Here is a 27166-nt window from a genome sequence, read left to right as displayed (position 1 = left end):
GGTCGGGTGATGAAGATCTCAGCCGCTGCAGCCGGCGCTCGCGCGCTGAGAGATGAGTCCAACACCCATAGAGAATGACGGAGCGCTGGACTCTCCTGTCATTCTTTATGGGTGTTGGACTCATCTCTCAGCGCGTGCATCGGGCTGCAGCGGCTGAGATCTTCATCACCCGACCACCTCCAGAAGCGGGACCCGGCGGGATTAGGCGAGTATAGGGGGCTCTAACGGGGGTCAGGAGCCTGTCACCCCGGCACGGGGGGTGACAGGTTCCCTTTAACGTGGTGACATGGTACACTCTGTTTGATCAAATGGTTTTCTAGCTAAGATCCTCAATTTTTTTAATATCTCTAGTGCTGGTTTTTATTGTGTGTAGGCTGGAGGGAGTATGTACGATAGGCACTTGCACTTGCTGTTGCACTTTCAGTTTTTTGTCTGTACTTTAGCCACATGCAGCATGCAACTTTTGCTTTTTTTCTGCAAAATACAGGCCCATAGACCAAAAAATAACAGTGTTTAAAGGACAGTAATAAAGCGATTTTAAGAACATTTAATTAAAAAAAAAAAAAGATTAAAATTTTTTAAAAACAGTCAGGTAAAATAAAAGTTGTACATGTTACGTATCGTTGTAATCGTACTGACTCATCCTAAACATAAAACCCCCCAACAAAGTGTTTTTTTTTTTAATTTCACCACACAAATAATTTTTTTTACAGCATATTTTGGGAAAAATTAAGTCTGTCATTGTCAAGTACAACTGGTGTTGCAAAAAATAAGGGCTCATGTGTGTCTGTAGGTGAAACAATGCAAGCACTATGGCCTTTTAAACATTGGAGGAAAAAAAATGAAAGCACAAAAATGAAAATTAGCCTGGTCCTGAAGTGGTTAATGTTTAATTTTACATTTTGATTTTTTTTGTAACAGATTGGAGCTGTGGTACAAATCAAAAGTCTAGATGGCACTTATCAGGAAGCTGTTATCAATAAGTTAACTGATGCAAGCTGGTACACAGTCGGTGAGTTTTGAACATATTCAGTTGCACTTTTATAATATAATGATATGCATATAATCTGGTTTGTTTAAGCCATTTGTTTTTGAGTGGCAGCTGTGAGCTAGTTTACTCAACATATTAGAGTATTGTATTAAAAGTATTTTTTTAAATACAGTTTAACAAAAAAAAATTTACTTTTTTTCACCATACAATCAGTTTGTGTTGCTGCTCTGAACCACCGCGATCCCGGGTGCTATCTGCAGCCCAGGACCGTGACAATTAATGGGCACGGTCCCATCGCCATTCCTGCTAATTAGCCATTTAAATGCAGCTGTCAAAGTTGACAGCTGCATTTAAAGTGACACTGTCACCGTCTTTGTGCATTTTGACATCTCTACACAGGTGTAAAGGGTAAATTTAGTGGTTTTCATACCTTATTTTATATCATACGTCATGGTGCTTGTTCAAGTAAAAAGTCCCCTTTTATTAACTGCAGATTGTGTTAAGTGGGCTGGGCCTCGCGGCATTAGTTCCACTTAGCCCCGCCCACAACGCCACCGTTGGCCCCACCCCCTCGTCGGCCATTGGAACAGACTGGTCTAAAGGTCTAGGCCCCACCCCCTCTAGGTCGGCCCACCAATGGGCCTCAAGGGGGCGTGACCAACGGTAGCGCTGTGGGTGGGGCTAAGGGGCGCTAATGTCGCAATGCCCCACCCACTTAACACAATCTGCAGTTGATAAAAGATCACTTTTTACTTGAACAAGCACCATGACTTATGATATAAAATAAGGTATGAAAGCTGCTAAATTTACCCTTTACATCGGTGTAGAGATGTCAGAATGCACAAAGGGGGTGACAGTGTCGCTTCTTTTCTTCATCCATGGTGGTCTAGTGGGCGGATCGCCCCCCCCCCCCCCTTCCCATCCCCACAACGCGATCGCGGAGGAGTTATCCCCACATCTGTACAAGCCGGGTGTCTGCGCCATAATTGCGCTGATCCTGGCTCGGTAATCTATTGCTCTCGGCTGCAGCAGAACAATGAACATAGATCTCATTGATCTATGCAGTATATCTATTTTTTTTAAATCAACTGATGTCAGAAGGTTATACAGATTTGTAAATTCTATTTAAAAATCTTTCGTCTTACGGTACTTATCAGCTGCTGTATGTCCTGCAGGAAGTTGTGTATTCTTTTCAGTCTGACCCAGTGCTCTCTGCTGCCACCTCTGTCCATGTCAGAAACTGTCCAGAGCAGTCGCAAATCCCCTTTAAAAACCTCTCCTGCTCTGGACAGTTCCTGACATGGACAGTGGAGTTAGCAGAGAGCAGTGTGTTAGACTGGGGAGAATACACTAATAAGTACTGAAAGGCTGGAGATTTTTAAATAGAACTTAATCACAAATCTGCATAACTGTCTGGCACACAGACACAGTGAGATGTTAGTTGGGGTTAGGATCAGAAGCAATGTGAGAAAATATTACTTTATTTAAAGAGTGCTTGGAACAAATTTCTAGCAGATGTGATTGGTAAATCTACAATGAAAGAATTTAAACATGCCTGGGATAAACATATATCTATCCTAAGATAATAATAAGAATGGAAGTACTAAAAGGGCAGACTAGATGGACCCAGTGGTCTTTTTCTGCCGACAACCTTCTAATCTTTCTATGGCACCAGCTGATTTAAATCAATAGTAGATAATCAATCTGTAGATAATCAATGTTCTCCAAGCCAAAGATTGAAGTTATGCTATCTCAAATCTAAGTGAAGAAGTATAATCTGTAAACTGAACTAACTATGGAATATTTGTTTTATTAATAGTGTTTGATGATGGTGATGAAAAAACTTTAAGAAGATCTTCACTTTGCTTAAAGGGAGAGAGACATTTTGCAGAGAGTGAAGTAAGTAAGACTAAGTATTTCTATTTTTAAAAGTTTTTTTTATGAAGCAAAATTAGTAAGACTGCTTCAACCAATGCATGTAAAGTGTTCTGTACATTAACTTTATAATATCACTTTCTAGTTGTCAAAAAGTTGTTATTCATGTAGATCTGAATGCTTACCAGAATGTTAGATGTTGGACATTTGGTGCTCTGTCAAAGAAAAAAACAGAGGTACAAAGAGAAACTGTTAGTAGTACACGCGATTATATGAAACTCTTATAGGTTTTATTAGAGAAAAGAGCTTTCTTCTGTACTGACAAGGCCCTTAAGGCAAAGTTGTCTACATTACAGAGAAGGAAAGTGAAGATGGAGTGGAGTGGATTAAATCCAGGAGTGGATTAAAAACACAGAAAGGTTCTGTCCACACAATGTTGAAATTGAGTGGATGGCCACCATATAACAGTAAAGAACTGCCATTATTTCAATATAACAGCCGTTGTTTTAAAATAACAGCAAATATTTGCCATTAAATGACGGCCATCCACTCAATTTTAACATTGTGTGAACAGATCCTTTCTGTGTTTTTAATCCACTCCTGGTTTTGGTTGCAATATGAGGACCACAATACTGACTGAAATATATGTAGTGTGAACCCAGCCTAAGTGCAAAAAGTACAGCCATCGATACACCTGATTCCAAGGTTTTCTACCAAAATCTTATTGGACTATCCTTTAATACTTAACGTATGCTATTCAGTATGCGGTAAAAATAAGATATGTATGACTTCTTGATCTCTTTTATAATGTTTTTTTCTGAGGCGGATTGACAAAATACAGCAATTCTGGTTCTGTTTTTTTGTTTGTTTTGTTTTTTTTACAGCATGCACCTTGCGGTATAAATGACAGTATAGTTTTATTGCTTAGCTCGTTATGGTTATACGGTTATACCAAACGTATTGTTTTTTTGTGTGTTTTTTTATGTTTTATGTAATAGTTTATTTTGTATGGTGAATACAATGTCACTTTATAATTTTAAGGGGGTTGGGTAGGGGGGGATTTATTTTTTATTATGTTTTATTTTACACTTTTTTCATTTTTACACTAGTGTACATTAACTAGTAATCTACTGCTCAGTGGTTCAATACACTGAACGGCTATTGTATTGTATATGCCAGCATTATGCTGCCTTTTGACAGGGCTCTGTAAAGGCATATCTATGGCAGGCCCGGGGGTCTTCAGAAGGTCCCCAGGATAGGATTGCCATTAAGATCGTTCGGAAGCCAGGCCTCAGCAATGGACTTTCGATGAGGGGAGTATACTTGCCCACTCAACAGCGGCATGTAATGATTTAAATTACCTGGAGCAGGTAGTTACAGCAGAAGATTTTTATTTTTTTTTGCAGAACCTGCTCAGTGCTGGCATGGGGATCCCAGTGATGCAGTCCTTTTCAAAACGTCACTCGCTTGGAGCACTGTGGGCAGGCCTGGCATTACCATAACCACTCCCTTTGGTGACATGTCTCTGGAGGGAGAGGTTATGGTCACACTGGGGGCTCCTGGCCTGCCCCCAGTGCTGCGAGCTGGGCCTGTGCTCAAATAGAAAATGGTGCAGAGCGCAGGAACCCGGCAAAATTTAGAAAAAAGGGCTGCACCGGCACCAAGCAGGTCGTGCAAAAAAAAAATTTGGTACCTGTGATCGAAGTTCATACTTTAAGTATGAACTTCCAAGATGCCCAAACCTTTTCTTGTGAATGTTGACATTTTTATCATGATTAATTTAGCAACTAAAATCTGCATGTACTGTATCTGTATTCATATGGATGTATGGATATGGATATTCATATGGATGTAAGCTTGTCTATTTAGCAATACAGCCTTGGGCTATGTTCACACAGCGTTAATTAACGGCCATTGTTTTCACCCGGCCGGACATGTACGCCTGAATCTATGGCTGTAGAAATACGAGCATACGGGCTAGTCGTTAAAATACGGCCATTGTTTAATTTTGCTTCCTAGCATGTTTCTAAGCGGGCTGACACAGGTCATTTACTTTAAATACTGTGTCAAGCCCGAGAAACCACTCAGAAATTTTTTTACATGAAAATTAAGTTTAATTCGGCAGATATAAGTTTTACGTTCGCGGCCGCATTTAAATCCACAGCCGTTGTTGGAGCATTACCGGCCAGAAATAATTGACATGTTCATTTTTCACGGGGCCTTATAAACAACGGCCTTTGTCTGATATGTAGTGTGCATTGTACGACCGTAGTTCGTATATATTGCATCCAAGTTATAAACCTCAAAACAACGGCCGAAGTTTTACATAGTGTGAACATAGCCTTGTACTGTACTAATTGAACACTGTATCACACTGTTACTCAATGACTGAATGATAACAGTAATTGGTCCCCTTAGGGCAGAACGATTTGGAAACTGAAGATGTTTTCCCAGGTTTAGGTGTTTTGATGCAATTTCTAAAGCCGGGGCCAGATTGTAAACGGAGGACATGTATATAAAGGAAAGACTTGGGGACTGCTGTTTAAATGCATTTCTGGCTTTGAAAATCACCTTAAAATTTTCCTATTGCGTACTGGTTTCCGAAAATCTTCTGTATGAGTGTTTTGTTTTTTTAGGCTGTTCGTGTATTGTCTATAAAATGTGTGCTGTTATGTAATTTATAGGATGAGTTCCTTGCATTTCCTAACGCCTTGCTCATGGTATAGAGGTCCTATTCATCTAGTTGCAACCCTAGTATTTGTATTCTTTTTAGTTTTATACCTTTAAAGGAGAACTACAACAATTTTTTTCTTTCAAATCAGCTGGTGTCAGACAGTCATTTAGATAAGTAATGTAAAACATTACATTACGGCACAAAACAGGTAGGAACTACGGGATTCCCCAACTAGCTGTATATCACTCCAGAGCGTGTTGTGCAACAGCTGATCAAATATACCTGGGACTATTAGCTGCCTTTTAGTATAACCACCTGAATTTATTCACTTTATGTCATACTTATTTTTAGACACTATATCTCCTTGGTACTATAGCGCTATTGATCATACTGGTAATTTGGTTTGATTTGTAAATTTACATCGAGGATACGGAATCCTCAAGATCTAGACAGCAGCATATTAGTTACCTTTCTGCAGTGCAGCGCCGACGAGTGTCTAACTCCACGGAGTGCACACTTTTTTGTTTAAGTAATGTAATGTAATTTACTACTATTAAAAAAATCTCCAGTCTTCCAGTACTTATCAGCTGCTGTGTGTCCCCCAGGATGTGGTGTATTCTTTCCAGTATGAAACAGTTCTCTCTGCTGCCACCTCTTTCCATGTAGGGAACTGTCCAGATCAGCAGCAAATTCTCATAGAAAACCTCTTCTCCTCTGGACAGTTCCTGACCTAGAAAAAGATGGCAACAGAGAGCACTGTGTCAGACTGGAAAGAATCCACCATTTCCTGCAGGACATAAAGCAGCTGATAAGTACTGTAAGGCTTGAGATTTTTAAATTTAAAAAACTACAAATCGGTATAACTTTCTGACACCAGCAGATTTAAAAGAAAAAAAATCACAGCTGTGATCCCGGATGCTATCTGCAGCCCAGGACAGCGGCTGTTAGGGGGCACCGTCCGATCGCCGGGACCGCTAATTAGCTTTTTAAATGCAGCTGTATACACATATTATATACACCTTGCCCAAAAGGTTTATTCCAGCCATGATTTATCTGTACAGGACATCTTCAGCTTCACACTCTTCCTGCTTCCTACATTCTTTTCCCTACAAAGAGTGCCCCAAATGGCAATAAGTCACCCTAGGTTGTGTCCTCAGTAGCCAGGGTCACCCTTGTAGGTAGTGTCCCCAGCAGGGCCGTATTTACCACTAGGCACCTGTGGTCCGGTGCCTAGAGCAGCACCAGGGAGCAGGGGAAAGAAACAACTTTTTTGTTGTTTTTAGTTTAGACTTGCCAGTAAATCTGGTGTCTTTTTGGGGCGGGGTATGGTGAAATTGGTCAGGTCTGGTATGGCAGTGTTCAATGTGACGCCTGGAGCTACTACCTACCAATTTACCAATACTGTGGTGAAATTTGTGTATGTTTTAAGCAGTTAAAAACCATGAAAACCGTGATTCAGTCATTGTTTCTACATGCAGAGAAATGCATGTGGCTGAAACCACGCTCGCATTTCTTCATGATGCTAACTGGTGTGAGGTGGGGCGTCTTCAGGTTTAGTGCCAAGGGTAGCAGCCGCTATTAATATGGCCCTGGTCCCCAGTAGTCAGAGTCACCCTTGTAAATTGTGTCCCCAGTAGTTAGGGTCATCCTTTTAGGCAGTGTCCTCGTTAGCCAGGGTCACCCTTGTTAGAAGTGTCCCCAGTAGCCAAGGTCACCCTTGTAGGAAATGTCCCCAATAGCCAAGGTCACCTTTGTAAGTAGTGTCCCCAGTAGCCAGTGTCACCCTTGTAGATAGTGTCCCCAGTTGCCAGTGTCTCACCCTTGTAGGTTGTGTCCCCAGTAGCTAGGGTCACCCTTGTAGATAGCCTCTCTAGTCGCCAAGGCCGCCCTTGTAGTAGGTGTCCCCAGTAGCCACTAACTTGCCTCTCTGCTTGTCAATCATCCCTGCAGGGAGCTCTCCGCCCAGATGACAAGTTGCTGCCCCTGCTTCGGGACTCGCAGTGAAACGATTTTTTCCCTAGAAGAGCTGCATCCTAGATCTGTAGGATGCATCTGGGAGCCATGTCTGCACAACCCTTTTGATTGGTTCTCTTTAAGAGATTGGTGCGGCAATGTTCTGCTGGTTTCCACAGTGTTACTGGTATTCAGTATTCCCAGGAATTTTGCTCATAGTGTGTATGGGAGGCGGGTATTGCTTTCAATCATATGACTGTACGAGTAGAAAATGAAAATGGAATTTATGGCTGTCGTGCTTTATTACAGCCTTACGCTATCCTCTATGCGTCTCACCCCAAGAAGGACGACTCCTCCATGCTAGCTTTCCCCTATACCCTGAATTACCCTGCAAAAATACAGTGGCTTCCACAAATACAACTTGTAAGTCCCTATGTATTTCAATCCCATTGAGGAAATTCTGAGGGGACAAAAGCACCACAGATGACCATAAATGGGTAAGCAAAATAGTAACAGCCGAGTCAGTGGCACGTATGCCGCCAAACACGTGAATGGCACCCCCAAGTACATAGGGACTTAAAAGTTGTATTTGTGGCAGCTGCTATGACTATAGAATAAAAGCATTTTTCTATGTTCTGAAAGCAGAGACAGATATTTAAAAGGTACCATGTGTCTCCTTGTCCTAACAGGATTTACTTGCTATTGGGGTTTTGCTACTATTTCAAATATACGTATTTCTTACTTTTAAAGGAAATATTAAAAGAGAAGTCCACCGAAAATTTTTATTAAAGTATTGTATTGCCCCCCAAAAGTTATACAAATATACATTTATGACGGAAAATGCACATAAAGTGCTTTTTTCCCTGCACTTACTACTGCTTTAAGGCTTTACTTCCTGGATAGAAAGGTGATGTCACAGCACGACTCCCAGAGCTGTGGGGGCTGTGGCTGCTGGAGAGGATGATGGCAAAGGGATGCTCAGTGTCACTCCAGTGCCATGTGTCCCTCTGCCATCATCCTCTCCAGCAGCCACAGCCTGGACAGCTCTGGGATTCGGGTGGTGACCTCACCATTTTATCCAGGAAGTGAAGCCTTGATGCAGTAGTAAGTGCAGGGAAAAAAGCACTTTATAAGCATTTCCCATAATAAGTGTACATAGGGGATTTGTATAACTTTTGGGGGGCAATACAATGTTTTAATAAAAAAATTTGCCGGACTTCTCCTTTTAAAGGGGTTATCCAGCGCTACAAAAACATGGCCACTTTTCCCCTACTGTTGTCTCCAGTTCAGGTGTGGTTTGCAATTAAGCTCCATTTACTTCAATGAGCTTCAAAACCCCACCCAAACTGGAGACAACAGTAGGGGGAAAGTGGCCATGTTTTTGTAGCTCTGGATAACCCCTTTAAGGTCTTTCAGTGAACAATTGTACTTAAACTTTTAGATAAATTCTAATACTAATTAATTTGATTTGTACAAAGAGCCAGAGAGGCTTTCCCAAGTTCCTGAAGTACAGCAAGCAGTAACAGCCCCCCCCCCCCCTCCCTATACCCTACTGGGACTCCGCTTCTAGGTGTCAGTTACGCAGTGAGGGAGGAGAGAGGAGACATTACAGCTTGCAGCTATTCAGGGGCTTGGGAATGCTTCGCTGACTCTTTATATACCAGAAAATAAAAGCGTTTCTCTACATTCTGGAAGCACAGCTTGATATATAGGAGGTAGCATCTGTCTCCTTGATCTTACAGTGTCAGCAGTTTGGAACTTAGGGGCCTATTCCACGGGAGCGATAATCGGCCCCATTCGACTGATTATTGCTCAGTGGAGTAGAGAAAACGATGAGCGGATGATCGTTTATTTAGGGTATAAACCCACACACCGTATATGCAGCAGATATGCAACAAATACGCAGCAGATTTGTTGGTACAGATTTGATGCTGTGTTCAGTTATTTAGATCTAATCTGCTGCGATTTTGCTGCGAGTTTGCTGCGTATCGCAGCAGTAAATACGCTGCATATATGGTGTGTGGGTTTATACCCTTAGCGCCAGACCTAAAATCATCGGTACCCCACTGCGCATCGCTATGGTCCCTGCAGCCCTCGCTCAACGATCATCGGCCCGTGGAATAGGCCCAGTAAACAAGCGCCGATCTAGCAGATCGACGCTCGTTTACATCGTTGATAGGGCCCTGCTCGGCCCGTGAAATAGGACCCTTAGATTACAGCTGACAGATTGACTTTAAATTTGGAGCAGAGTATATGTAGCAGTGACATTTCTAAGGCTGGGGATACAAATGAAATAACTATTCCATAACAGGTATAATCCATAGATGTATACACGAATGGCAGGTTAGAAGACTAACCTGTTATTATATTCCCCTATGGCCAGAGACACTGACAATAAAGGTAGTTTTCTTGCTTGTTAGCACTATTTATGTTAAATCCTGAATAGTAATATGTTTGGTGCACTGATCTTACCACCTGCCTATGGCCGCCTCCTAAATAATGACATCACTCCTGCCACTCATCACTGCAGAGCGCTGAATAAATACTTGGTACCATCTCCAGTGCACCAAACCACCTCATTCTTTACATATTAATAAATGGTGCTGAGGATGAAGGTAAGAAAACTATGTTCAGTCTCTGCACCCCCAACCCTATAGAAATATAACAACAGGTCAGAGTTAGTTTCCTTTTAATGAGATATTCATGTCATTGTCAATAAACAATAGGAAGAAAAAAAGTTAAAAAAAAAAACAAAACAAAAAAGCATTAAAGGGACCATGTACCAGTGCATTAGTCGCAACATGCTGCAGCATGACAAATGTCTGTGTGTAGAACTGGCTATAAAAGTTGACAAACCTCAGCAGAGTAACTCGTCACAGTTTAACACCATAATAGTATAAGATGTATTAGCTTGTGATTGATGATGTTCATGTCTTTTTTCTTCTACAGACACTAGACCAACTCCCTCTGACCAACCCAGAACATTTTGGAACTCCTGTGATAGGAAAGAAAACAAATCGGGGGAGAAGATCTAATCACATGTGAGTGTGTCCTATGGATTATAACATTTATACAACCATTTCATTAAAAAATTTTCTGGGTTACACAATACATTATTGTATCCATTTTAAAACTGTTTTATGATCCAATTGGTCACATATGAATGGTAAGGTTTGGTTTACGCACAGTGTTTTGGTCCTCATTTTGATCAGGATTTTTAGGAGTGATTTTATTATAAGTTTTCTTTGGTATGGTTAAAGTACTAAAATAAGAACCAAAATACTGTGTGAGCAACTTAAAGGCTAGAGGCACCTTTGCACTTATAGGGAATGTATCACTTAAACTGTCACTGTTATTATAACTTTTAAAGTCTAAATCGACAGTAGATGTAATATGAAGGAAGTTTGCAATTTAGATTTAACTAAAGCAGAATAACTATACTTATCTGAAATCCAGGTCCAGTCTCCAGAAGGCAAAAAAAAGTTATTAAAGCGAATGTACCACCAGGTACATCGCTATAGGCTTTTAACAGACCGGCAGTGGCATAGCTACCATAGAGGCAGGGTAGGCAGCTGCTATGGGGCTCGTGGGGGAGGGGGGCCCAGGGATGCACAGGGAAGATAAGAGCATCCTATGTCCTTCTGCTAAACCCCGTATATACTACTGTGTGACCCAAAGTCAATTAATATGCTGCAACAAAAAAGGGGGTTGAAAGCAGAAGAGAAGGAGATCTCTGCTTCACTGCTCTGATAACCCCTGACCTTTGTTTTCCAGAGATCCTGCAGAAGTCAGGGGTTAACAGTGCACTAGCCATCCCCTTTTCTTCTGCTTTTAACCCTTTATGTGCTGCAGCATGTGAGTTTTGTATCACTTACACACTTTAGCACATAAGGGGTTAATCAGAAGGTAGTCTGCTCCTGCACCTATGTACTTAACCGTAACAGCACCTAATGGGTCCTTATAGTTAAAGCGACTCTACCCACAATCTAACCCCCCCAAACCACTTGTACCTTTGGATAGCTGCTTTTAATCCAATATCTGTCCTGGGTCCGTCAGGCAGGGTATGCAGTTATTGTCCTAAAAAACAACTTTTAAACTTGCAGCCATCTGTGCCCTAACTTAACCACCCCTCCGTCCCTCAACCCCACCTCCCCACCCTCTTCATCATTAGGAATGCTACTGGAACATTTTCTACATGCTGAACATTGCACAGGTCCTTAACGATCCAGCCCATGTGCCGGGCAGACACAGGTGGGGAATAGGAGGCAATCTGCGTGGAGCATTCCTAATGATGAGGAGGGACGGAGGGGTGGTGCAAAGTTAGAGCACAGATACTCCCGTTTGGCACGGGCTGCAAATTTAAAAGTTGTTTTTTAGGACAATAACTGTATCACCTGCCGAATGGACCCCAGGACAGAGCTTGGATTAAAAGCAGCTATCCGAAGATACAAGCAGTTTGGGGGGGATCAGATTGTGGGTACAGAGTCGCTTTAAATACAGTGGACTAACAGAGCAAGCAGCCATTGGCTCTCTGCTATATATATATATGAATATGTATATGCACATGTATATGCACTGCTTTGTGTGTGTGTGTGTGTGTGTGTGTGTGTGGAGGGGGGGGGGTACAGTTTTCTGCTATGGGGCCCTATGAATCCTAGCTATGTCCCTACAGACCGGTGACTGCTGGTGCAGTTCTTTTTTTGAACCGCTGCCTGGTTCCGCACACAGCGATAGTCCATTCCTAAGAACCAGCAGGGCATGAGGGCCCTATTACACAGTGATTATCAGGTCGATATATCGCTCCATGTAATACAGACAATGTTCCACAGAGGAGCTGAATAACATCTGGTCGTTGTCTTTCAACATGTTTAAAATTCATTGGGCGCCGGCTGCGCATCACTATATGTAAAGTTTATACTTACCTGTCCAGACTCCACTGGTGTCCTACTGCCTTGTTCCTGTCTTCTCTGTTTCCTGTAACCGCCGCTGACACTTCTGGCCTCAGCTGTTCAGTGACAGGCTGCTCCGCCAATCACTGGTTGCGGAACTGTCCTGTCTCGGTCAGTGATTGGCTGAGCGGCCTGTCACTAAAGAGCTGGAGCAAGGGAGCAGAGAATGTGGGAGAAAAGCTGCAGGCCGTTGGGGGAGCCTGGACAGGTAAATAGAAAATCATAAAATTTATATGTAAACAATAAGGGCTGCACGGACACTGCTAACTATATACTGTGTATACAGCCCTCATGCATATGTAATATGCACACTTTATGCTTTCTAATTTTTAGAAATAATGGTGGGGTGATTGGTGACCAAATCAGATAGTTGACAAGGAAGGTGAACCTTGGAGGGCAGCTCACAAAAGATGGAAAGAAGGAAAACACATAATAGGCAGGCTGCAAGGGAGAATCATTTAGAAAATAGAATTGCCAGTTACAGTTGGGACCAGTTAATAGCAGGACTGTATTTGGAGTACATGCAAATGAACCTGCTGACATCTCCCTGCAGCCGTGTACCTTTTTTTTTTCCAGCACCGCACTGGTTTCAAGAACTTTAAAAATAAATATGTAAATGAGCTTGTTAGGAGCACTAGGGCACTCCTCGACTCCCCCGCACTGTTTAGCCAGCCGCCTCCTTTGGTCATCAGCTGGATTGAAAAATTGTGTACCTAGCTGGACATAGCACTCTGTGACATTCATATGCCCTAATAGGGCACAAAAAATGGGTTGTCTTAGTGAGATCCCACTCCACCCCCCTTTATGGTCTATGTGTCTTTCATTTGCATTTACATATTTTTGTATATTTTAGTCCAGAGGAAGAGTCATCCACATCATCCAGTGATGACGATGAGGAAGAGGACAAAGCTGGAGATGAGTTACTAGGGAAGGTTGTTTGTGTTTCCTTAAATGTTGGAGACAAAAAGAAAAGCACTTGGGTTCCAGTGTTGGTAAGAGCTTTTTTTTATATGTATCTTTAAGTATATAAAAATCTCCCCAGGTCAGTTTCTGTAAGAGCTTTTACAACACAAAGGAAGAGAAGTCAGACAATATTGGTTCAAACTTTAGCATATTTTAGACTTTATAATCTCTTGGCCACCTCACTGGTTGAGTTTTGTCACTGTTGTAGCCAATAGTCACTGGGAGACACTTTCGTCTTGAGACCAAGACCTGGAAGTGCTTTGCATTTCCAGGACAGGTCTCAGTTAGAACACTAGTCGTTGAGGAGCAGGGCAGGTGAGTACATGTTGTTCATAGTTTTTACTGTTACCCAGCAAAAAGAACATTAAAGAGAAACTAACAGCAGGTTCCCGAAATATTAAATCAGTACTTTTCAATTAATTTTCAGATAGATGGTAAATTTAGCAAAATTTGGTATTAATACTAAGCTCCGGAGGTGGGACTGGGATCTTTACAATCATACCCCCTGAACATTATTTACAACCCTCAGCCCCCTAATCACAAAGCCTAGCGTTCACACCCCATCGGACAATTTATTTAAAAAAGCGAATAGTTAACTAAATAGTAAAACCTCTATATCTAATGAACTAGGGAGCATAGTAATAAATTAAAGGCACTTGTGGAGTCGGGGCACATTAGGCTATAAGATGTTATAAAAACATCTGATCTGAGCACAGTTCATTAAGTTTACCTATCATTTAAACAAACTTCTGACATGCCACTGATATACACTTTTTACGTCCGGTTGCTGAGACCCCCGCTGATACCTAGAGCAAATGGGGCGGATGCTCTGTCTCTCCCTTCCCGCTCTATAAATCCTGTATCAGTAGATAAAATTATAATAAAAGCCAAGGAACTTCTAGCAATTTTTTATCTTCTGCAAGTTATATAGACTGCCGTTACAACCAGGGCTGTGGAGTTGTGGAGTCTGAGTCGGAGCTAGTTTTGGCTGGAGTCGGAGTTGGAGTTGGAAAAAATGTTCCGACTCTAGCTTTAAAAAAATCTTAGAACAATTTAAAATTGAGTTTTGATATGAATTTTATAAGTTTTGCTCATCAATATATATTATGAGCAACATTCTAATAGGACACTGGCCCTATTAGTTAAGGATGGTAGAGGAAAAGTTGTCAGTCACTATTTGGCAGTTTGTTTATGAGCTGGAGGAGTCCATTGTGTGGGGGGAGATCTGTGCTGTTCACTTCCTGGATGCTGGATGACTGTATATGAGCAGCAGTGTAATATAATGATATTCTGTGTAATATAGAGGAGGAGAAGACCTAAGTAGTGTAGCAGTAACCTCTGTCCTCAATGTGGTGTTTTTCTTCAGTGTTCTATGGCTTCAGCTGTGTGTGTATATGCTATGGCTGCAGCAGGCTGTGTGTGAGTGTGTGCTATGGCTGCAGCAGGCTGTGTGTGTGTGCGCTATGGCTGCAGTTGGGTGTGTGTGTGTGTGTGTGTGCGCGCTATGGCTGCAGCAGGCTGTGTGTGTGTATGTATGCTATGGCTGCAGCAGGTTCTGTGTGTGTGTGTGTGTGTGTGTGCTATGGCTGCAACAGGCTGTGTGTGTGTGAATGCTATGGCTACAGGAGGCTGTGTGTGTGTATGCTATGGCTGCAGCAGGCTGTGTGTGTGTATGCTATGGCTGCAGGAGGCTGTGTGTGCATGCTATGGCTGCAGCAGGCTGTGTGTGTATGCTATGGCTGCAGCAGGCTGTGTGTGTATGCTATGGCTGCAGCAGGCTGTGTGTGCATGCTATGGCTGCAGCAGGCTGTGTGTGTGCGTGCTATGGCGTGCCCCCACACCCACAGTAACCCCTCTATATAACTATGTGTGACCCCCTCTATATCACTATGGCTGACCTCTATATTACAGGTATCTGGCATTGTTAGCAGTGTTTCTTTAAGTATGGTGAATATTTAGTTAGAAACATAGAAGATTGTCAGCAGGAAAAGACCACCTGCTCCATCTAGTCTAGTTGTGAGTAGTTCAGGACATGGAGGCTGGAGACTAGCTGCATCCACTGCACACACAGGAGAATCTGCTTATTCCCTCAGAAGTCGCCCCAGGATCATGTAGAACATTAGTGAAAAGCTGCTGAGCCAATGTGATAAATAGCTTCCCTGGTATATGACCGACCATTTATAAAGGAGCAGGAGTCAGAGTCAGTCCTGATAAAATTCAGGAGTTGGAATCGGCGCTGCAGCTTGCCAACTCCACAGCCCTGGTTGCAACCATAGACCGCTCTTATTAACAGAAATTTAGAGCAGCAAGGAAGAGGCAGAGCGCATCTTTCCCTTCATTCTAGCAATTGGCAGGGCTCTCAGCACCTAGTCTCCACTGATACACACTTCTCACATGTGGCCTATAATATGTCAGGTGTTTGTTTAAATGATAGGTTTGCTTTAAGTTACAATAGAATGTAACTTTTTTGTCTTTTGTTTTCTTTCTTAGTTTTTGCTGATATGCCCTAATTTACTGAAATCTGTTTAAATACATAACTTTGACAGTAGTCATGTCTGTTAAGAATGGAAGCCATGACTATATGTCTGGGAGAATGAAAGCATTGGTGCTCCATACATAAGTCATAATTTAGTAGCTAGTCTTGTCTCCTTGCATTTAGATGACATTTTCTTCTCCTGAAACTCAGGTGTGTCAATGTGTTTTTCCTTAACAGGTAGTTTCACCAGACTGCCGTGATGATATTGCTGTTAAGAAGGAATTTACATTAGTGCGCTCTTTTAAGGATGGGAAATTGTAAGTGGAATTATTATTTTCCGGCCAGGGACAATGGGCTGTGTTCAGTATCTAATAACTTCTTTTTATTTAACAGCTTTTCTGTTGTAAAGACTGAAATCCGTGACATTGGTGATGTTTCCTTTAAAAATGACTGCATATTAAAGCCAGGTAGGAGCAGCTTGTACTTGTTCTTTATATCTATGGCATCTATATATAGGATGTGAAATGGGTATAAAGTTGTATGATTCCAGCAATAATTGAAGCATGCTATTACTACTGTTTATTGCTGTTCATGTCCAACACTGCAAACGAATAGGTGGATCTGGATGGCAGAGGGTCATTTTTCAGCCTTACTAACCATTCTACTATGTTACATCTAATGGACAAAGGTGCTTAATCTGTCAAATCGTCAGAACAATTAAAGGGAATGTGTCACCTAGATTTTCTTTTATTAATAGGAGTCAGATACAAAAAAAACATGTTCTTTTATTCTAATCTGTTTCTATTTTCGGAATGGGATTTTTTCTTTTATTTATTCTTTTGTACATTGTTATGGGGCAGCCATCTTGCCTGAGCTGTTTTTAACAGCAACTAGTGATATGCTTTACAGCAAGCCTCATGGACATAGATGACAATTGACAAAGTCTGTTCCCTTAAAGCGACTCTGTACTCACAATCTGCCCCCCCCCCCCCAAACCACTTGTACCTTCAGATAGCTGCTTTTAATCCAATATCTGGCCTGTTGTCTGTTCAGCAGGTGATGCAGTTATTGTCCTAAAAAGCAACCTTTAAACTTGTAGCCTTGTGTCAAATTGGCATGGCGTTGAGTACCTGTGCCCTAGGCCTGCACCGCCTCTGTTCCTCCTCACCGCCCTCATCATCATTAGAAATGCCCCTGGCCAGGATTTTTTCTAATCACTTGTCTGAACATCAGGGGCGGATTAACTTTACCATAGGCCCTGGGCTGTTCACCAAGCCTGGCCCCACCCCCACCCCCCCTTTAACTATGGCAGCACTAGCCTGGCGTTCATAGTACAGGACAGATAATGTCATGATGTCCTGATTTGTGCAAAATTGCCATAAAAAAACCTGTGATTTTTGCAAATCATGGCGGAAGTGTAGCCAGGAGACAGTACACCACTTAAAGTATAAGTCTTTTTGGGTGGTCATGGGCCCCCCAGAAGCTCAGGGCCCCGGGCTACCGCCCGAAACGCCCCTGTTATAATCCACAACTGCTGAACATTGCTTATGTGCCTTAACAATCCACCACATGTGCAGTGTTTAGACAAGTGATCATTAGCAAAAATCCTGGCCAGGGGCGTTCCAAATGGTGAAGAGGGTGGGGAGGAGGGACGGAGAGGCGTCGTAGGCTTACAGCAAGTTTAAAAATAGTTTTTTAGCACAATAACTTCATCACCTGCCAAACTGAACCCAGGACAGATCTTGGATTAAAAGCAAATATCAGATGGTGCAAGAGGTTGGGGTGTCAGATTGTGGGTACAGAGTCGCTTTAAGATGAATGTAAAACATTACTGAGTATGTTCTGTGACCTGTGAAGAGGTCATTCCACAGAGAGCTACTATTGTCTCCTGTATGTACTGATGTCATTTGTCGCTGCAATGCTGTACAGATCACTTTACAGCTGCCCCCACTTATCATTAAAGACACAATAGGAAGTCTCCGCTTAGTTTTACCCCAGTGGTGAAAATGAAAACTGCAAGATCTCAGGATTATTTTATAATATAGATAGAAAAATAAAATGTTAGAAAAAACGTCAACTCGAACTCCAAAACTAAATTGTTTAACATAAAAACATTATTTAAACATTAAGTTTGGTGACACATTTCCTTTAAGTTGGAGTGAATAATATACATGAAAAACATAGTCATGATTATGAGTTATGGATGGTCTTTACCAGTGGTATAGTAGGCAATAAGACTAAGGGCCATATTACACGGCCAGATCACCAATGAAAACTAGCGTCGATCTGCTAGATCGGCACACGTTTACTGAGCCTATTACTTGGCTCGACTATGGTGCAGCAAGGGCTATATATGTAAATATTTTTAGCGATGTCCATGCAGCCCTTGCCTTTAGTGTAAAATAATAAAGTATATAGGTACCTCTCCACGTCCCCCGGCCGTGCATCGCTGTTACACGTACCGATGCGCTGTTGGCAGCCGATTTTAGGTCAGGACCAAAAGACACATTCAGCCCATGTTCGTGTTCATCAGCTGATTGTTGTCTTTATTACACTGAAATAAACCGAAAAAAAAGCCCTTTAATCCCCTGGGTGCGTGACAGGCAGAGGCGGGGAGAAGATGAATGACAGGCAGAGAGATCCGTTACTGGCCTCTCTGCCTGTCAATCATCCCTCGGAGCGCACTGACAGGAAGAGTGCATGACTAGACACGGGTGGGGAGCCGCCCAGATGACTACCTCCCTGCCTCTGCCTGTCACGTGCCAGGGGGATTAAAGTGCTTTTTTTAGGTTATACAGCTCCTGCTGCAGCCGCGGTCGGTACGTACCGCAGCTTCTGCAGGAGCTGTATACAGCGGTTCAGCGGATTGGGCTGATTGGTTCCCTTTAAACTATATGTAATACCGTAGTCAGCTGTGCTATTCGATTCAGTGGCTTATTGCAAAAAAAAAAAAAAAAGGTTACGCTATTTTGGGGTTCAACTAATTGATTAACATTTATTAACATTTTTGTGTGTGTGGAAGTGGTACTGAGGAATATGTCATTTTGTTATTTGGGGGTTATATGGGGGATTTAGTTATATTTTATTTAACACTTAAAAAACAGAACATAATTTTACAAATTAAATTAGTGCTCTTACACCTTCACCAGCAATCTTTTGATCGCTCATACAATACATTTTCACTGGTACTGTAGTGCATAACACTGACAGGCAGTCTATGCAAAAATGCCAAAGGCACTCACATGGCGGGGCATTAGAGGGCCCCAAGCTGCCAAAGAAACCCATGGGCTCCCAGTGATTGTGTCCCTGGGCTGCCGTTGATAGGGTTAGAGAGCCATCTAGATTTTTTTTTTTTTTTTTGCCATCTAGATTTTATACATGCTGTGATGTAAAGTGTCACTGTTGTTTTTGTTTTTTTTGTTAGTTTTTTTTTGCAGAAATCAATAGTACAGGCGATTTTAATAAACTTTGTAATTGGGTTTATTAGGCAAATATGCCATTATCTGCATTCAAAAAGACTTTCCCCAGCCCCCTCCCCCCTCCTCTCTCTCATTCACTGCTCATTATCAGGAAATTGCATCTTTTTTACATCAGACCCTTTCTAATCTTTGGAGAGGGGAGGGGAGAGGAGGGAGATTAGTCGCCAGCAGAGAGCGGAGAACAAAATATTACACAGTGGGAGCTTTGTGAAAGCCAGTATTCAGAGGTCAGTGCTGACTTCAGGGGAGATAGCCCTAATAAACCCAATTACAAAGCTTCTTAAAATCGCTTGTGCTATTGATTTCTGCACAAAAACTACAGTGAGACTCTAGAGGGGTAGTGCGGCCGGGCCAAATCCCTCCAAGCGTCCTGAGTGCCGGCCCCCTCTTCAGCGTCATCAGATGCTCAGCCGCGATTGGCTGAGCACAGTTATGCTCAGACAATCGCGGCTGAGCAGCCGATGACACTGAAGAGGGATTCGGGCCGGCCTTCCGAAGACAACATCGCAGACTGAAGATCGGAGACGAGTCGGCACGTCGGGTACCCGGGTGGGGGTGGTGGGACACGGGGAAGGGGGCCATTCACAGACATAACATACATTACAAAGTTGGATAACTTTGTAATGTGTGTTATTCTGTCAATAATTCTTTACCGCCGCACTACCCCTTTTAACCACGACATTTAAAGGCTAAAAGCGAATGTACCACTAGGTACATAGCTTTGTGTTTTTTACATGCACAGACCGCCGTGGAGATGCCAGTGCCGTGTTCCTTTTTTTTGAATCGCACATGACACCGTTCTATTACCGAGCATCGGCCTGGCATGAAGCACTGGGAGCAGGCCCGCCGACCCCCAGTATGATGAAACCCCCTCACTTCTGTGATGTGGCTCCATTAGAATCAATGGAGCTGTGTCACAGAGGTGAGGGGAGATCATCACTCTTGGGGGGGGGCAGGTCCACCCCCAGTGCTTGATGCCGGGCAATGCTCGGGAACAGACCATCGTGGGAACCTGCATCGGTGCCAATCTGTTCATGTAAAAAACACAAAGCGATGCACTTAATCGTACATTCACTTTAAACTATAATTAGTAGCAGAGCTTTCTCTTCTCTGGGTAGTCACGATGAAATGTCCACAGCCAACCTTCCACGATGCCAGTGCACTCCCACACCTCTGTTAAAAGGCCTATTGGGCTAAATAGGCCCATTAGTGATGTCTAGACACTTTTTAGTTGTATGTCCGGGGAAATGTTGAACAGAAAAAATAATTGCATGCTTTTAACTTCCTGGCTTCAATTCTGCCACTGATATTGTGCTTGCTAGAAGGCCTGCTACGTCACATTTTGGAACCCGAGTGCCACCGCAAGGACCAGAGCGGCATAATATCGGTAGCAGTGCAGGAGCCAGAGAGGTAAGTTGCATTGTGGTTGAGAGAAGCCATTTTATGCCCATACACTGGCAAAGTGTAGGTCAGTGGTGTATGTTGGCAAATTCATCTTAAATTTACTTCCAGTGTTTACTGTTACTGTAATTTGATTGGAAAGTTGTTTCACATGCACAATGAGTCTTAGATATGTATATATCTGTGCTGTTTCAGTTTTCAGTTCACAAGCAGTGTGTATACTTACCATCTGCGCTTCTTATGATCCAGCATATGGCTGCCCAGACTTCTGGCCACTGCTGCATCTTCAGGCCCTGCCTCCTCCAGCTGTCAATGATTCTAAAGAAGCGGGGTCCAGAGAATACAGCAGTGGCTGGACTGAAAAGCCAGATGCCGGATCACAAGCAGTACACTAGGTAATTACGTACTGCTGTGTGACAGCACAAATATATGTATATTCTATATGTACAGTATATCCTATAGGTCTCACATCCCCTGTTTACTGAGGAAGATGTGCAGCCAATAATGATACATTGTGAAGCCTGCGCTAAACACGACCAGCAGAGGATCAACCATTTTCCTGGTCCTCAGCTGTTTGCGTCAGTTCATCAATGTTCATCCATGTTTAACCTTTCCTGTTATACAAAGGGGATATGGAATTATGTGAAATATGTCAAACGCTGTTTATGTTCTTAAGCTCTAGACTATGCCATGGAATTCATAGGAAATAAAACTATCCCCACTACCTGGAAGGCTGAAGTGAAAGATGAAAGCTCAGGTAGTGAAACAGAGGATGAGGAGACCAAAGACGATCAAGATGACAACAGTAGTGAAGAAGAGGCAAGTGTGACCATTTTTGCTGTTTTCTTGTAGATTTTGCATCTTGTCTTTGCTCATGTGCAGACTTGGCCCCTTAGGAGAGGTTTTCTGTGGGAATTTGCTACTTGTCTGGACAGTTCCTGACATGGACCGATGCGGCAGCAGAGAGCGCTGTGTCAGGGTGGGTTCACACTGTGGGACAGGGGCGGATAATGTCGCTGTGGATTCTGTCGCTCACGCCCGCGCGCATCTCTGCCCGTGCCATAGGCTCCCTTCTATGGTCAGAAAGATTCCGCTGTCCAAAAAAGAATTCAGAAGAAGTCAATTCTTTTGGCGGACAGTGGAATTCGCCCGACTATAGAATGGAGTCTGTGGCATGGGTGGAGATGTGCGCGAGTTGGGGCGAGCGACAAAATCCGCAGTGGATTATCCGTCCCTGTTCCGTAGTGTGAACCCACCCTCATTGTGGAAAGAATCCACCACTTCCTGCAGGATATACAGCAGCTAAGTACTGGAAGACTGGAAATTTTAAGATAGAAGTAAATTACAAAACTCACAGGGCATACAATCACTGCACAGTAGTAGTGATGTGCAACTACAGCTCAGGCCCCATTCAGGTGAATAGGAGCTTAGCCAAGTTACACATCGCCACCACTACACAATGAAAGAAGACAAACTCTGTTCAGTGGGTAGTGCAACACCGAACAGCAGATTGATGTGGGTTTGGGGTGTCAGCACCTCGCTGATCAGTTACTGTTGAGCTATCCACACACCCAGTGTATGTTGGTTTCATGAAAAAAAAAGTGATCTAAGCCATGTGACTAAGGCTTCACACTGCCTAGCATACGTTTTGATCGTTTTTTTTTTTTTTATAATGGAAGTCAATGGAAAAACGGATCAAAACGGATGCACACAAATGCATCCGTTTTTGCAATCCGTTTTTTTCAAAAAACGGATTTCAAAAACGCAGTGTGAACCCAGCCTAAGAAAAAAGGTGGTGTTAATGGTAATGGCAGGTGGGACTGTAAAAATTGGAGTGTTCTAGTTGTTTTATCTAAACCCTGTGTGTTTGAAAGAGTAAGGGAAAGTAACAGCAGGTTAGGTGACTATAACTAGACGACTATATTCTCAGTGCTGCTTTTGCCAAATCTTCACTTTAAACCATATGTAAATTAGGTGGTTTGTTGCACTGATCTGGAAATGCCTCCTTATGAATATTTATCCAGTGTTTTTCTGTGATGAATGGATAGAGTGTCATCTTAATATTTGTCAGGAGGGGCGGGCTGGTGGAGGGCTGTAGTCCCAACCCCCAGTGCACCAAACCACAAAATTTACATATTGACTAAAGAGTCTTCTAACCTGCTGTTAGTTTTCCTTTAAAGGGAACCAATCACCGGAAAAACTCATATAGAGCTTTTGAAATGTGCTGTTAGAGCACACAGCACACTTGCCACACGTGTTTCCATAGCCTCCGTGCCTTCCCCGTGTAAGCTGCAAAATAACTTTATAAAACTGGCGCCCTGTATGCTAATTACCTGAGGTAGTCACCTGGGCGGTGTTCGGCTAGCAGGTAGTCACGGTCCCCTGGGCGTGCTACCGCTGTAATCACGCCCCTCTGGGCGTGATTCAAATGGCCGAGTAGCTGTGACATTCTGATGCCGCACATGCGCAGTGCAGCCGCTTCCATTCCGGTGGTACTGCGCCTTTGCAGAATAGCCTCGAATAGCCCGTTAGCCGGAGTTCGAGGCTATTCTGCACAGGCGCAGTCCAACCGGAATGGAAGCGGCTGCACTGCGCATGTGCGGCGTCGTCTGGCATCAGTACGTAAGCGCGCCGACGTTGGGCACGGCGCGCTCCCGAGTGACGCCACAGCCACTCTGACATTTGAATCACGCCCAGAGGGGCGTGATTACAGCGGAAGAACGCCCAGGGGACCGTGACTACCTGCTAGCCGAACACCGCCCAGGTGACTACCTCAGGTAATTAGCATACAGGGCGCCAGTTTTATAAAGTTACTTTGCGGCTTACACGGGGAAGGCACGGGAGGCTATGTAAACACGTGTGGCAAGTGTGCTGTGTGCTCTAACAGCACATTTCAAAAACTCTATATGCTTTTTTCCAGTGATTGGTTCCCTTTAAGCTAAAAATTTGGCTCTAGAATTAATCATATCTGCAAGTGTTGAGTAATAAGGACCACTCATTCTCATATAAAGTAGTCATCACTCATCAATAAATTCCTTACAAATCATTGTTTATGATAGTCCACACATGCTGTGTAATATGTTGTTGCTGATCAGTAGGAAATAACATACATATAGGAAATATTTAGTGTCAGTAAATCCGCCAATTTCACTGGGCAACTGTAGTGATAATATAATAATATTTATAGTCATGTATTATACCTTGTACGGTCATTGCTCATATGTAGTTATGTGCATATTCACATAGATGTTTTCATTGTGACTAGTGAAGAATTTCTTCTGTTTACTTCTAAATATAATTATGTTTCATTTTTTGTGATAGGATGAAGTGGAACCGTTTCCTGATGAAAATGAAAACTTTTTGCAACAACTTTACAAGTTTATGGAAGACAGAGGTAAGAGTACTATTCAGGCTTTGTTTTTTGAACAGGAGACTGGGACAGTTGCTATTAAATTACATTAAAAAGGCTTCCATAGTAGTCTAGTGTCTAATGCGATCATGGGAGGCCGATCTGTAATACTTCCTGGCCCGGGCCTCAGTGAAGTAATGGTGCTCTTCCTGGCACGGTGATCGTTAGTGGCTGCCTTCAGCAGCCCTTAGTAATTTAGCACTGATTACATAGATCAATGCAATGCACAGGTGTTGCATTGTTCCCTATGAGAAATCATAGTATTGCTCTTAGGAGTCCCCTAGAAAGACTACTATTTAGTTGTTTTATTTTAAGTTTTTTTAATAAAAAATCCCATCTCATAATAAAGTTTAAATCTCCCCCCTTTTCCTATTTTATAAATAAAAAATAAACATATCTGCTATCGTCATGTGTGGAATTGCCCGAACTATTAAGTTAACACAAACGGTGAAAATTGAACAGAATTGTGCACGGCAGCATAGGGTGAAATCTGAGAGAATTGGGTGATAGTAAACTCCCTGAAATCGCTCACCTTATGATGTTGTACTAAGGGCACAACATCTACAAACGCTATCAGTGGAGAAAGTGAGGTGGGCCGGAGTAGCCGTAGGTTCCAAGGTTGCGGGGGTCCAGAGTTACTGGGTCCCAACAGAGGAGGCAGGTAGTTTGCAGTGTCCACTTACCTTAGTTCAATTGGTAAGTGTGAAACTTCTGTAGACTCTTCACAGCGATGGGAATGAGAAGTATCCAAGGCAGGTACTAATAAAAGTACATTTATTTGTCTTTAGCAACAATGCGTTTTGGGGTATAGGGACCATTTTCTCAAATTAAGAGAGATATACCTGTATACTGGTAAACAGTGTAAGTTTTAAAAAAAAAAGTTCAAAATTCCAGATTTTTGGTCACATGTCATCCAGAAATAATTAAATAAAAAGTGATCAGAGTCCTATATATACACAAGTAAGATATCAATAGAAAGTACAGATCATGGGGCAAAAATGCCTTCTCAAATACACCAAAATATAGAAGTGTTCTATGTTTTTTTTTTCAGTTTTAATTTATTAAAAGCAGTAAAATAAAATAAAAGTTAAAGAGCATTTATGCTTGTGATTCTTAAATGTTCTTCAACTTTTTCCAGGAACACCCATCAACAAGAGACCTGTACTGGGGTACCGAAACTTGAATCTTTTTAAACTTTTCCGTCTTGTACATAAACTCGGAGGATTTAGTAACGTAAGTATTTACCGTTTTGATTTTTGCTTTCTTGTGCCTAACTTTGTCTTTCATTATTGTCTATGTTTAGTTGATTCAGTCTTATGGTGCATTTACACAGGTAGATTTATCTGACAGATTTTTTTAAGCCAAAGCCAGGAACAGACTATAAAAAGGGAACAGGTCATTTTTAAAAATTCATTCCTGCCTTGGCTTCAAAAATCTGTCAGATAAATCTCTCTGTGTAAACGCACCATTATTCACACTTTTGCTATGCCTTTGATTATTCTGTTTTGTATTCATAGATTGAAAGTGGAGCAGTTTGGAAACAAGTTTATCAAGACCTTGGGATTCCTGTTCTAAATTCAGCTGCTGGCTATAATGTTAAATGTGCTTACAAAAAGTAAGTGTGTTCCGCAGTGACTAGTCATCCCTGTGTGTATGCAGATTTATTCTTTTCATTTGTTGATAGAGAGAAAACAGAACTGTAAATTAGAATTACTTGGAAACCGGGTCTAAAGCTTCATTACTATAAAAAGAAGGAAAACAAACATTTACATTAGATTAGCTTAACGAAGTAGAAGTACTAAGCACTTACTGTTCCAACTTAAGGGTAGCTTCACACGTACCGGATTCGCAGCGGATTTCATGCTGCGAGTTTGCAGCGAAATCCGCTGCGGATCCTGGTAGTGTGAAGTTCTATGGGGTTACATATCCGCAGTGGAATTTTCATTCTGCTGTAACCCGGCCCCTTTAATCCCCGCAGCCCCCAACCCGGAGCATACATTACCTGCTCGGCGCTGCGGCTGCATGTGAGGCTCCTGGCTCCCGTCAGTCCCCATCAGCCAATCAGTGCTGCAGTGCACTGATTGGCTGATGGGGACCGAGGGGATAAGTAACATTCATAAAATTCATATGAAAACTCAATTATAAAATTTTTAAAGATTTTTTTCAAGCTGGAGTTGAAGTCAGTACATTTTTTCAGACTAGCCAAAACTAGCTCAGACTCCACAGCCCTGGTTAAAGGACCAAATAATGTTCAAGAGGGAAGAAACTGAACATTGGAACAAGAGGACAAGTCATAGGAAAGAAGCAACATGTGAAAATATTACTGAAAGAGTAGTAGATGCTTGGAACAAACTTCCAGTAGTAGTTAAATCTAGATATGTTATCCTGCCTGGGATAAACATATATATATCCTAAGATAATAAGAAAGCAATTACTAAAAGGGCAGACTAGATGGAGGAGGGGGGGCTTTTTCTGCCAACAATCTCTTGCTGTTATAGTAATTTTTTAAACTCCCAGGAAATCCCTTTAACTCTGTAGTGATGAACCTATTTTGGGCATTAGTTACCAAGCAACTTTCTTAGTTTGGAAAAATGTTTTTCAGTAATAAATTAAATTTAGCACAACAGAAACAATTTTCATAAAAAAAACTACATTCCAAGATCCATAGCTTTCTTATCTTTCTCATGATGAAGTGTCTTTTTTTTTTTGTGGGAAAATGTATAGTTTTTATTTATATAAGACTCTTTGATCTCCTTTTTTGACATTTTTTCCGAAGCGGATTGACAAAATAAAGTAATACTAATGCATTCACTGTGCTTTATAAATAATGGTATAATTTTATAGCTTGGGTTATTACGGGCGTGGGATAACAAACATATAGTGTTTTGCTTTTGTTTTTTGTTACAGTTCATTTTGTATTTGGGATAAAGGCCATTTTATTATTTGGGGGTAGGGTTAGGGGAGTTTTTATAAATTTTTTTTTTTCTTATTTTTAT

The 27166-nt window shown here is 42.2% G+C and overlaps 1 protein-coding gene across 2 annotated transcripts in view; it reads left to right on the top strand.

Annotated features, from left to right (window-relative positions):
- The window catches only part of ARID4B (AT-rich interaction domain 4B), a 123679-nt gene that overhangs the window by 55891 nt on the left and 40622 nt on the right, over positions 1-27166 (top strand). For both annotated transcript variants that reach the window (XR_011360335.1, XM_069955555.1), the window contains exons 5-14: positions 922-1012; positions 2811-2890; positions 10443-10534; positions 13296-13434; positions 16119-16198; positions 16275-16348; positions 21438-21580; positions 24083-24155; positions 25309-25403; positions 25688-25785. Coding sequence is in view for 1 of the 2 variants with exons in the window: in XM_069955555.1 (XP_069811656.1) it covers positions 922-1012; positions 2811-2890; positions 10443-10534; positions 13296-13434; positions 16119-16198; positions 16275-16348; positions 21438-21580; positions 24083-24155; positions 25309-25403; positions 25688-25785 (965 nt within the window). In the remaining variant the exon portion in view is untranslated. The remainder of the gene's footprint in view (positions 1-921; positions 1013-2810; positions 2891-10442; positions 10535-13295; positions 13435-16118; positions 16199-16274; positions 16349-21437; positions 21581-24082; positions 24156-25308; positions 25404-25687; positions 25786-27166) is intronic.

This window comes from Dendropsophus ebraccatus, chromosome 15, assembly GCF_027789765.1.
Source record: "Dendropsophus ebraccatus isolate aDenEbr1 chromosome 15, aDenEbr1.pat, whole genome shotgun sequence".
NCBI classification, from domain to species: domain Eukaryota; kingdom Metazoa; phylum Chordata; class Amphibia; order Anura; family Hylidae; genus Dendropsophus; species Dendropsophus ebraccatus.
The sequence above is the reverse complement of the archived record's forward strand: the minus strand, read 5'-3'. Positions and strand labels throughout refer to the sequence as shown.